This window comes from Sparus aurata, chromosome 9, assembly GCF_900880675.1.
Source record: "Sparus aurata chromosome 9, fSpaAur1.1, whole genome shotgun sequence".
Taxonomy (NCBI): domain Eukaryota; kingdom Metazoa; phylum Chordata; class Actinopteri; order Spariformes; family Sparidae; genus Sparus; species Sparus aurata.
Window position 1 is genome coordinate 19312653 of NC_044195.1, and position 13459 is coordinate 19326111.

General features: G+C 40.4%; 1 protein-coding gene across 2 annotated transcripts in view; it reads right to left on the reverse strand.

Annotated features, from left to right (window-relative positions):
* The window catches only part of ubr3 (ubiquitin protein ligase E3 component n-recognin 3), a 46230-nt gene that overhangs the window by 3431 nt on the left and 29340 nt on the right, over nucleotides 1–13459 (reverse strand). For both annotated transcript variants that reach the window (XM_030428154.1, XM_030428153.1), the window contains 8 exons: nucleotides 11633–11718; nucleotides 8349–8454; nucleotides 6144–6244; nucleotides 5090–5214; nucleotides 1875–1982; nucleotides 1503–1628; nucleotides 1220–1399; nucleotides 18–227 (listed from right to left, as the gene is read on the reverse strand). In XM_030428154.1, the coding sequence (XP_030284014.1) occupies nucleotides 18–227; nucleotides 1220–1399; nucleotides 1503–1628; nucleotides 1875–1982; nucleotides 5090–5214; nucleotides 6144–6244; nucleotides 8349–8454; nucleotides 11633–11718 (1042 nt within the window). The remainder of the gene's footprint in view (nucleotides 1–17; nucleotides 228–1219; nucleotides 1400–1502; nucleotides 1629–1874; nucleotides 1983–5089; nucleotides 5215–6143; nucleotides 6245–8348; nucleotides 8455–11632; nucleotides 11719–13459) is intronic.

Consider the following 13459-nt stretch of genomic DNA (forward strand, 5'->3'; position numbering starts at 1 on the left):
ACTGCTGGGAAACTTACCAAAACACATTCACAGGTACCCTGCTGTTTGCAGCATACGCCTTTGAGACAGACGAAGGCGCCGCAAACGAGGCAGAGTGCAGGGTCTTTTGGCACCTTTTTGCAGGCAGTGCAGGCCTTCCTGTGATAGTACTGGAAGATGATATTGTAGTTGTCTGGTAGCTGCAGAAGGCGGGGGGCTGCCCACAGAGGATCCTGGACAAGCAAGGTCTTCAAAAGGAAAGAAAGGACAGAGGTATGTAAACTATACAGTACTCCGGCCATACATTATCGTGCTACAGCCTTTACCACTTCCTCTCCTCCTCCCAGAAACTCATGATCTTAAAACATATCAGCTTTATTCCCCTACAGGAATCATCATCAGTAAAAGACTGATCACAAAAGATGAAATGTCTAAAACTCTGAAATATACAATACACGGTGCTTAGTTATTCTAATGCTATCGTCAGTCGAAACTAAATAAAATAATTCCACCCGATCTCAACCCAGGCGGTTTTTATGATGTCCTCCAGCTCTCAGATGTAACAATAAAAGAATGTCCCATGTTAAGTATAAGAAACCTAAATTGACATGCAAGACTCTCCATGAAATGATGTAAAACGTTGAAGGTCATTGCAACACAGCGAATGACGAGGGCATAAGACACATGGCTAGCTCTGCAGTCGCTCTCCTCGGAGACATCTTGTCAACCAGGGCTGGAACTAATTTCAGAGTGTCAGAAGCACTCATGTTACATGAACCGTTTACAGGATATTAAGTTCGAAATTCATGGTTGGAATATTTAATACCTGAGTGTCTTTATACCATTTATTTGAAAACCTAATTGTAAACGCAAATTATCATTCGACCATTTTCTCAATTTAAAAACTTCGTCCAAGTGTTTCCAGCGTGCAGCTAACAGACTCATTCTGATGTTTTTGTATGTTTACATTCACCTCTTACATGAATAAGAGAGATACATTTTATTAATTTACAAGGACACTCCTCCACCAAGGCCCAATAAGCCCTCTTAATTCAATCAAGTCATATCAAATAAAAATGTTTGAATCAATTAGATCTGGATTTTTATTTAGATACACATCAAATTATACTCACTCATAGACACCAGCCACCTAAATATGCCTGATTCTTTTTTTTTATCTAGGTCCATGCATTATTCCCTGAGAAATAATGAAACAATAAATGTAGAAAAAATGGCCTACCAGTGATTGCTCAGCCTGCATCTGAGAGAGTCCTGTGACCTCAACACACCACTGTGTCACCAAGTCAAAGGCGCCAACTGGCCACTGCAGACATGAGGCACTGTGCACGACACTGGAAGGCTGAGGGGCCGACGGTAGGAGCCCCAAACACACTGCCAAGGACGAGAACTCCTCCTCCTCCTGAGAAGACACAAACAAGGAAAGAGCTGTGAGGTCACTCTCTTCGCTTTCACAAACACCCGTAAGTTTCTGCAGGTAGAAAGACACTTGGGATGAAACATACCAGGCAGCCTGTCAGGTTGTCTCCGTAAAGGTGATGCTGCAGAAGGCAGGAGAGGCGAAGGAATGGCAGGCAGAACTGCTGGAGGCTAAACTCGATAGACTGCGGGGACCACACGCTGGAGATCAGCTGGAGAGGGAAACAACAGCAACACTTGATCAATAAGTTGCCAGCAGCTCGCTGATAATACTGTGATTTATATCTCTCCTGGAGATTAGTGGTGATATTAGACCACCGTCTCTCAGGGCAATGGCCAATTCATTGTTTGAGAGAAAACGGCAATGAGCAGAACAGAAGGGGGAGAACGACCGAGAGACAGAGAGAGAGGTAGGCAGTTATGTTCTCGAGAGCTAAGCAGTCATTCTAGTGACTCACCATTGAAGTTTCTTCAGCATTCACCTTGTAGACACTCTTGTCTGTAGAGAGATCACTGATAACATGACTGAGCAGCGCTTCGAAAGATTTCTCAGCGTTCGCAGTATTCTGTGTAAGAAAAACAAAATGCAGGAAAAAAAGAATTTATACTGAATCTGCAATCTCATTTGATAGTCAACAAAGACAAGCTTCTGTTTGTTTATTCCCTATCTGAGCTGAATTAAGATTAACCTAGTAGTTTATAGCTGGCTATTAAAACATTATTTCGTAGGGGTGCACAATATTGGATTTTTCATTTTGCCCACAGACAACAATGACACATCGTCATTTGACTGTGACCTCCATCTATACACAGACAGATGACAAAGAAAAAATCTACATGAAGTGTGTTAGTATTCAGTGGCTTCAGTGGGTTTTGCCTCCAGACCTTTCAACCATTGCCCACATTGTTTCAGTGATTTAAATAGGCCATTTTTCTCCCAGTCAGTAAAACAGACCAGTCTGAGCTTTGCAGGGATTAAGAGGGGACCTGATTTCCCTGTGGCAGAGCCAGAAAAAAACCCAGCCTATTTTACAAAATAGACACAGAAAAATGGTGACAAGTGTGAATGAGATTTACACAAATGTTGTACAGTGACTTACAGTCACTTAAACTTAAATCAGCATATTTCTACAATCCATTTGACAAACTTTCAGTTAGCTTGCTCACCGCCCTCTTCCTCTGTGTTGGCAGCCTTTGTAAGGTAGACTTCTATAACCAGATCTTCCTTTTTACCTCTCTTTTGTGACTTAGAACAACCCTTATCCTTTCACCCTTCAACATTTAAACTTCGTTAAGTAATTATTAGTTTTAATAACTTGAATTTAGGGGGGTTAGTTTATAGGAAGTGGGCTAAAGTTTTACACAGCCACCACCAACTTCATGTCACCAAATTCCCCATTCGACAAGTCTCTTGAACTCTTCTGGAAGGGTTTAACAGTGTTCACCTCAGGTTGATGAAGAATGCTGTCTGAACACAAAGTCCAACATCTCCATAACAGGTGTTCAACTGTGTTCTGAAACTTTAAAAGGCCATAACATATGATTCACATCACTTTTACACTATAACCAAATAGTTTTTTAATTATTAGGCAATCCAGTGAGCTCACAAATGGAAAGCATGTTTCACAGCCTACAGGGCCTAAGAAGTTGATAAGACAATCAAATTACTTTTAACCAAGGACCAAAAAAACAAAAATATAATAGCCATGGCATTATCAACCTATTATTTTAAACTCTACTATACTGAAAATATAATGTAGACCACATTGCTTCACTTTCTGGTCCTCCTCTGAAGTATAAAATGCTCTATAGAATATAAGGACTTATGCACAATAAGAAGAAGACAATGATTCTTCTGTAGAAATATAACATCTGATAAGAGATCGAGACATTATTGACTACGAGTTCTGATAAAAATTCAACTGGTTTGTTTGGCTAGTATTTCATTAGAGGAGAAGCTGCAAGCGTTTATCAGGCTGAAGGTAGAAGAATTTAAAACAGCAGTCTTATCTCGCCTGCTGTCCTTTGTCATAGATTTATAGGGGAGGATTTCAAGTCCTTGGATTTTCTTTCCCCGTGGCTCTGATCTTTGTTCACACTGCATATTCTGCAACAACTTCGATTTAATTAAAATGGCGTTCTACCAAATATGGATGCCGTCCTCGTTGTGGATTTGAAATCCATCTTAGTGACAGCCGGCACTACTGTTCATGACAGTGTAGCAGGAAGATAGTAATCCACACCTCCATTATGGATGGAAACACCCTGAAGGGGAGTGTTTCAGCTATTTGTCTTTTGATATTCCAGCCAGCTCCACACTAATACAGATTTAATAGACTGAAGACAGATAGCCAAGTAATGCAACACTCTCCAGCAATCACACTTTTCCAGATAATGAAGATCGATACTGCTAAGTGTGGGGATCATGTAAATGAAACCGGAAGGGGCTCAATTCATCTCAATACTAAGTCATACACAATGATTTACTGTCATTGTTGGCTGGTTCTAGGGAACAATCAGGGGATACAACTAGTTCAACAAGCACAGGAAACAAGTCGACTTAGAACCGATAGAAAGGGTTCCCCAGCAGGGTTGAGACTGAGTGGAAAATACAGTTATAGGTCAGTATTTGAAGTTTTTTGATAATAATCTTTATCATCTTTATGTGACCCATGATTTTTAAGTGTAACATTATAAGATAATTTCCAGGTATTTTGGAGCAGCCCAATCATTCAATCATACTTGCAAGGAGGTAATATGAGCAATTCCTAACATTTTTAATTGACTATAGCTTTTAAAGATATTACTAACAGTGAGCAAGAAAGCTGTAACAACACAATGGTTAGAGATCGAACCTCCAACGGAGGCTGACTGGATAGAGATTGTAGCTCATGTTCAAAGTCTGGAGAGTATTACTTTTTGGGGGAATCTACTGGTTGATAAATTCTTGCAACGTTGCAAAAAATGGATTGCTTTGGTGACTTAATGAGAGGATTACTGATCCGCTACTGCTCAAACTTGCATCAGTGTTACATATGTATGAATGCATAGGTGACCAACCAATCGTCAAACTGTGTTCTGTTGTGTTGTATTTCTGTGTCTTAGTTTAGTAGTAAACCAACAGAAGTAAAGAAAAAACAACAAATCGGAAGGAACAAGAATTAAGCATGAGTCCGAAAAATGCACAATCCCCCATAATACAGAATACACATTAATACAAATGAGGTAAAGGACGGCATATTTCATCACTGTCAGGGACTTCAGAACCTCAGGTGACCCTCTTTTCTGGTAACATCAATAAAGCCTCTGAGAAAGAGCAGGATAAAGGACCTACTGTACGAACTAGAAAATAAAAGGAGATAACTTTGGTACCAGCTTTTCATTATTGGTTAGAGCTACATTCCAAATCTTCATTGATTCATTCATTGTAAGTAGGTACTGAAGAAGTATAAAGTGCAGAGGACTGTGGGTCGGAATAGCCAGAACAGCATACTGGTTTGCATACTGCAAAATGCAACCAGATGCAGGAGGACATCCTGGTGTTTTCTGAACACTGCGTTTGACATACTATGTATTGGACATAGTAAATCTTCTGGCATACTAATAATAGGGTATTATGGGTATTGGAGCGCAGCCCAGGTCTCAGGCTACTCTAACATGATTTCACTCTTACCTTCTTGAGTGCTCCAGCTGTGCTCCAGGCGTGCCTTTCTTCTGGGCTGAACTTGGATGAGAGTGCAGCCAAAGCCTGGGTGAACTGCAGGTTGTACAGCATCTTCACCACACAGGTAAAGTGTTCTGCACAGGGAGAGAAGGTGACTCTGATAATTATCAAATAATTAATTCATGATTTCAATATGCAAGCCTACATCTTTTTGAATTTAAAGATCTTACAGCCTAAAAAAAAAAAAAAATATCCAGTTAATGGTGGTTGGCAGCCATTCACCAGAGCCTCACTCACCAGTGCACAGGATAATTAGCAGAGCGTTTCAGGTGGAAAATGTAGGCTGACGGATATTTAAGTGTGGCTTAAAGAACAACAAAGAGTACCATTTGTTTTCTTCCACAGCAAAGGGCTGCTGTCAGCTCCGCTGTCCTGGTCATTGTGACAAGTGTCAGTACACACAATTAAAAAGTAGAAGTAAAAGAAGGAGGCAGTCACTTTATACAAGTCAAGTGCAAACAAACCCTCAAGGACTGATCGTGCCTCATGTTTTTGCAGAGGTATTGAAGACTCATTCGTCATGTTTTCTGAGAACTTTGTGAGTATATTCAATTTCGAGCACATTCATAAACTTTCAAGACTTCTTACAAACCCTGAAGTCCGAACTATCAGGGACTGATGACGGTCAACCTAATTCAGTAATCAATGAAATGATCTGCCTATGCAACACATCTCCCATTAAACATGACCGCAGTACGTCGGGCCAGGTCTTTAGGTGGCCCCTCGCCTCTTCTGGTGAAGGGCTAAGATGGAGGAGATGCAGGGGCCGGCCACAGATGAAGGGCACACAAAGGAGGTGGAGAAACAGCCCCCCCCCCCATCACAAGGGTCGAGTCTCTCTGATCCTCACAGCCAAATAACAGCAACAGGAGCACAGATAAGAGATGCGAAATGCTTCTTTCCAGCACTCAGCCCTGATTATTCCTGATAATGGGGCTGCCCTTGTGGAGCAGCCACTGAGAGACTCTCTTGTAGTGTCGTGATGCAGACGTAAGAACGGTACCTTTTCTCAGCGGCTGTGGCATTGTTAGCACAAAGATAATCAGGAGGGATGGAACATCTCGAAACAGCATTGGTACCTCAGGTCTCTCTTCATCAAAGTCACTGTAAAACAAGCAAAGGATCTTTTCATTAAATCACAAGGACTGCACAAATATCTAGTCTCAGGTCAAGAAGCTATTTTATTTATAACGGAATTGGTTAAAACCCTCGTGATACCACAGTCAAAGACCAGCTATGCCTCTCTACATTTTTGAGTTTAATGGATTTTATTCTTCCATTGCAGAGTCACAACTTAACAACCCGTCACTCAATGCTTGTGCGTGATGAACTTTATAAATTATGCAGCAGAACTGGATCTCTAATAACTTAAATGATTCAACTGATGCGAAAATGTTTTAGTGAATACATTGTGTGCACACTGGTTATTGAGGTTTCAACAGCATATTACATTTCAAAAAACCCGCAGTGATGGAGCCCCAGAGAACCGTAATCGATCCTCTTTCTTACATCACAGTATTTTTATCTCTCCTATCATGTGAGCACAGCCTCTCATTTTCCCTCCACATGTAAGTAAAGCCATTGGACATTTATGTAATCTAGAGCTGCAAGAATCAGTTGATTCGTCGAACAGTCAATCGTTATAAAATTAACTGCCAACTATGTTTTTTTATAATCAATAATTTCAGCAATTCTTCAAGCAAAAATGTTAAACATTTGCTGTGCTGCGCCTAACTTTTTAATTTAGGTGCACCAAAAAAAAAAGTTTGGACACATTATGTAAATTATTTTAAACAGGAATAAAGGTGCAGATAAATGTTTTTCATTTTCAGACCTGCTTAATTTTAGGCGCACCGCTGCAACCAATGAAAATATATTGTCGCACTTATAGGTACATGTGCGACCACAACAGCGGCACCCTGGAGCCCTGCAATCACCAGATCGCAACAGAAATATAAGTCAGTTGCAGCCCTAATGTGAATGTCACCTCTATCTGAATGCCAAAAAGCAATCACTTTATTAGCTTGATGAGGGCGGCGAAGCTACATGTCTGAAAAGGATTTTAAAAAGGTGTGAGAGCAAAAGGTCTTGCTGTGTGTATAGTTTCAAATTTGCTTAACAAACACACGGCTTGAAAAGACTCATTCCTTTTATTTTCCAACCACCTCTTTAATGTAGCCAGTTACATGTTCACATTGTGTGCCATCTTCATTTAAATGTCTTCTGTTCTGTTGACGATTCAGCAAGCTTCCACTCCGCTCTTGAAAGGCCTGAGGGGGTTTTCAATGAGAGGAACTGCACTTTAAGAATAATACCTTTCATTACCAAAGCACTCACCAGTTAATTCCACTGTGCACTGGAGGAAAGTCTCTGAAGACAGAGCTTTCAACCACTGAATACAAACTACACTCACATACTGTGAAATCTTCATATACTCCTCTTGTATCCAATGTATATCCAATAGAAATTAGGCAAGAGCAATGTTTCGGAACATCTCTCTTCGTCCTATTTAACTAGGCTAGATCAGGTTGAATGCCTTAGGGTGTCAATGACACTGCTCCCTCCCAAAGTATTTTTAAACACCAAATGGCTCCTCTGAGAATACTCTACGGCCGCAAGCTCTTTGATTGTAACAGGTGTAAAAGCTGTCTCGCAACACTAACAGGGAGGAAAGGTTGTTTAAGCTCATCCTGCATTGTTAAGTGCTGCCAGTAGCTTTTTTGTGCAACAGCATGTTTTGACGTACACCAGTGATTCAAGACAGAAAAAGACAGTTTGTATGTGTGGTTGTATCTATGTCCTTTAGGTTATCCTAAATACAGGTTTCTATTGGAGCCAGTTGAGTAGAGACGCCATGCTAGTGTGGCGCTGGTATGGCGCTGGTGTGGTGCTGGTGTGGTGCTCTCAGTACAGTAAATGTGACAGGGTCGTTTTGCTCTCTGTGGAGTGCCCGGTAATTTGCCAGATGCAGCAATTATCGGTATCTATGGAAACCACGGACGGTCCCTTTTCTGTTTTTAGCTCCTCTTTGTGTTTGTGTGGAGGAAAAGCTGTTGGGGGTGCAGGAGGAAATGGTGGTGTTTAGAGAGGGAGAGGACAAAGTGGCGCTTTGATTGCATGTTTATTTGAGGAAAGGAAAAAAAAAATGTGAGAGAAGGTAAAGACTGAAGAATGTAGGAACATTTACTGATTTACTGTTAGCACTCACTCTGCCTCTCTGCTTTGTGCAACCTGAGTCAGCTTAGTCCAGGGGTTGTAGGCTGAATCTATGCTGTAGAGACGCATGTGCATGGCCAGCACATGAAACAGCTGATCTGTAAGAGAGTGGGGGGGACAAAAGCACGTCGTTATGTTCCAACAAGGGCTGACAGGAACAAAAACCAGCAAGTCTCTGTTTATCTCAGTGTCCATTGTCGCACCCCACCAGCAACCGGTGTAGATCAAATGATGAAAGCAGCTGACTTGAACGGGACTACAGGCTAATGGTTTGGCTCAGATAAAACCAGGCCAGGCCAGATGGATACATGGCAGTGCTCGATAGCCTCGAGCAATTCTTTGGTCAGGTCACACCTGTTCGTTGTGGAACTAATGGAACATAAAGAGAGAGGCCTGCTGTAAATGCACAATCTCTGGTGTACACACTAGCTTTTAATAGCTGGACACTTCACACCCTCAATTGTCTTTATCTAGATCAAACCTGTTACAAGCGCCAACATTTATCACATTACAGCAAAGTGCAGCACTCTTTTTAGATGTTAAGTGATATATTGTAACATGAAGAGAACGTAAAAGCCAAATATTAAAGTTGTATAGGAGTTATATATTTAAATCACTCTTGCCACCAAACAATCAGCTCCATTGAGTTTCATCTTTACATTAACGCAACAACCTTCTATATAAGCAAAACCTGTTTTGTTCAAAGAGCAACACTAATCCTATTCAATTTTGTTTAACAGGGAATTATGATGTTGTGATGCAGCAAAGTGCTTCAAACAATCAGCACTGCAATTTCACTTGTGCGAATTATCAATACTTGGAGCAACACTGCCCTCCACAGGTTGACAGAGACACAGCACACAATAAGCCAAGTGTCTATCAGACCCTCGCTGCGTCCCATTTGTCTTCACTATGGCTTGTTTCCTCTCTTTCCTCAATATCACTCAGCTCTTACCAGGAATGAATTAGGAAGAGTAGGCAAGAGAGAGAAGGAAAGGAAATGAGAGTTGCAAAATGTATACGGATGCAAAGTGCTGATTACAAGCTTCAGGTCCAATATCTAATCACAGCTGTTTGTCCCCCGAGGAGTTTTTCCTCTAAGTGATTGGTGTCATGGTATGTGAAAACATTTACAATTCTCACAATAAAGCATGTTATTCTGCTTCCTACACTACTCAGACAACGGCAAGACACTGTACAATTACATGTTTTACCAACATTTGGCTGGTGGGAGGTGTGTAAAGAGTTTTCATGGAAAATTATGATGAGCATTTAGTGACATAATGATTACTCAGTTAATAATTAATTAATTGGCGGATAATAATGAAAATAATCATTAGGTGCAGCCCTATTTGGTTCCAGACATGAGTCATCTGCAGTGGCTGTCAGAATTCATGGTAATCATACTTAGTTCTCATTTTCATATTGTTGTGATTATAGACTGTAAAACACAGAGTGCAATTTGATATCTCCAGTTTAGCTGACACACACTTTGTTACTCACAGTGTCAAGAAAATAAGCCTTTTCACAGCAGACATTTTGAATTTACAAGCAGGTTAAATGCATTTGTTGCCAATAACATTAAACATGATTGTGTGTGCTTCGCTTTTCTTTATGATGTAGATTTTTTTCTACTGATTACATTTCTGTAAGTGCATTTAAATGTGTGCCCACATTTCATGGCCGATAAGTTCAATGTCTAAATCACAGAGGCTGCAAATTTTTTGATAAAGGTAAAACGTGAGACCAAACAGCATGATAATGAAGTACTGTAGTGCTGCAGAGATGTCCTAGTCTACAAATCTTGTTCTCCAGATGTAAGAAAACAGTGAAAATAAATAACAAAAGTTAAAGAAAGTGCAAAAAACATTTCTTGATCTTTATCGGGATCCGCACCAAAAGTAAAGGAGATCTTTTCTGGGCTGAGACCCATCCTCTATTCGAGTTGAATAGAAATCCATTCCGTAGTTTTTGTGTAATTGTACTGACAAACCAACCAAACAACAAAATAAAAATTGTGAAAACCTTACCTCCTTAGCGGAGGTAATAACAGCTGTCAGCACTCACCAAGTACTGCAAGTCTGCACAAATGAGGTCAACATGATTTGCCTTTAAACTCCCTGTACAAGAGCAGCCACATTGTCCCCAAGATTAATTTGAATATTTGCAGTTAAATAAACCAAGGACATGCTATTTGGAAGCTGGACTCTCTAGAGTTGACTGAGCCCATTTCAGGGGATATGAAAGCAGCTTCACTCTGTGGTCCATCGTATCCTCATCAGTTGAACTGAAGAAGTGCCTACTGGGAAACAGGCTTAGTAACCCCATGAGCTCTCACAGTTAACACATCGCTTTCCTTCAAATCCATTTCCCTGAGAAGAACAAACACTAATGTACTGCAACTGAGTAAATTTGGCCGTCAGCACGTCTACACAGTTAATGTAGCTCACAAATGGCAAACCTCCAGTGTGAAATCTCTTTTCAGCCACTCAAGGATGACAGGCCATTTCACTGCAGCAGCCACAACTTTGACAGAATAATTAAACAAACAGAAAACTGGATGTAGCTTGTACAGCAAATTCGGCTATGACACCTTCGCAGTCACTTTCTGTCGCAATATTCTACAAAATATCTGAACAATTGATTTCAGCTGAGGAGTAATAATCAATACAATCGTTGTTGGTAGTCGTTGATGTTCAGCGTTTTCATTGAGGTTCAGCTAAAATCAGTTTTCATCCTCCCCTAGATGCATGCCCTTGTCAGCCATCACACAATCAACTAAAATAGCACTTGACCCATTTGTCTGCTTCATTTATCCTGACTGCTCCCAACAGCTCACCTGGGACAACATCTATCCTTGCCTGCAATTGCTAATCGACCCTTTGTTTTTTCTCTTTATAATGGCTCAGTTGCAACACGGAAGAATGGGTTTGATCTTTAGTCAGACACTTTATTACACAGAGGCCCACATGAAAGCCTTAAAAAGTGAAATACATGTGACAAGCACAATTTTATTCCAAAAACTTTGAAAATACTACAGGTCACTGAAAATCCACAGACGAAGCAAGGTTCAACAATTAAAAATCAGCAAATAAAAGCCTTTTAACATAGTTTTGACTTTGTAACCAAGACGTCTTAATCGAATGATACCATAGACATAGTAATATTAGATCACAGGCATGACCCATCACTTAAAATACTGTACAGTAGTAAACATATAAGAGTTAGAGGAGAAACTGTAAGAAATAAAAGCTTAGGAGGTCTAGGAGTACTCACTGAGACATGAGCGTTTGGCAGCGGCACTGGCCCCTCCAGAGCACAAATTTCCTCCCCGGTGCACAAGTTCCAACTCCAGGTTGGTCCTGAGGAGACAGAGTCATGACTATTAGTTGGCAGAAAGTAGGCATATGAAAACATTTCAACAAGAGTCCTTAAAAACAACAAGATTTTCATCATTTGCTTTCACAGAGGTAAGGCAAGTTAGTTTCGTTTGCAGCCCCGCTGAGTCTTACTATGACTTTTCATTGGCCAAAATCATTCAGCATTAGGTGTCTTCAAAAAGTGAATAACCAGCCAATGTCTACTTGCCAAAGAATGAGCTAGAAGCGGTTATTCAATTAAATGAACCAGTGGGCCCCAAGTGTGCAAAACAGTTGTGCAAAAGCTTTGCGATATGACGAAACACGCTGTGTGACGATACAGAATAACATCTATCATTACGAATTATGCTCCAACAATTGTGTTGTTGTGTTGCAAATCACACTCTTCACAACATTTTTCATCAACATGGATGACTCATGGCATTCTTTCAAACAGCACACATGCAGGGATGAAATCTGCATGAAGGCAACACAAAAATGAAGGAGGGTGAATGTGACAGAAGACGGTTATTCTGAACAGGAAAATTATCCGACCAGCCAACACAAGATGAGGAGCTTGTCCCTCAAAGCTTCTGTACCTCTGTTGCATTGCTTGGTTTGGGTATGAAGTCTGAAACTGTACTTTGTCATACTGTAAATTATGTGGCTCAACAAACTCAAACACCACTAATCTATTTAACCGTATGCAGAAGATTGAAGTCAAAGGATTATGGAGAATGTTGATGGTATATGGCAATATTTCTGCAAAAAATGGTATTCATGTCTTGAAAATATTAGTGTGGATAAGCAGTATCAGTATTTATATCAGTATTAATACTATCCTAATGATATCCCTACTGGGCCTTGAATAACAACAACTTTGATATTGGTCATCATTTTGAACAGATGTTTAATTATTTTTGCTGTTATATAGCAACTCAGAACACCATTGGTACCCATCTACCGAGCATCAGTGGTACCGGTATAGTGAAATGTCTGCACAGAGGTCAGAGGATACTAAAAAATAACACCCACCCCAGCAAGAGAAGTATCTGCTGCCGTACCACCAGACTACTGAGCAGCTTCTCTTCTCAGACTGTGACTCATTCTCCACACTTAGATATATGAAACGGTTTATTTGTTAGTTTTTTTTGTATGAAGCATAAAGGTATTTAAACTCTTTTTCATTCTACAACCAAGATGTTGTAAAATAATTAGTAAAGGAACCATTAACCTTTTTAACCTTTATCTTCATAATGGATCCCCTTCATTGCACAATTGCTGCTCCCAATTCTCTCTTGAGAAGCAAGTGAAAAACTCTCATGTATTTGCAGGTTACATGGGAGAGGCCACTGATACAAAATTGATACAATCTGGCCGCAGTATTCCTTTAAAACCAGCCATTACAGCAGATCATGTTCACGTGTTAGAGAGCAGCATGGTGGTATTGGTATAAATGGCTGAGTATCATCATATTCAGCTTTTGGTTACGCCTGCCTCTTTAACTAGTTTGATTAGGAAGATGAAAGATGCTGCCTAGTCAAGCCATTTGCCATTTAATGCGCCTGTTTTGCAGCAGCAGTTCCGTATCAAGTAAATGACAGCTTTCCAAGACAGATTTTGCACAAGCTGGACCATTAGCATAAAAGCTGTTCCAACCACAGTTCATGCATAATCCCTGATGTGAATTTGCCATGCATATCCAAACACATTTCACTCCTGAATTTTAATTCGCCAACACCAA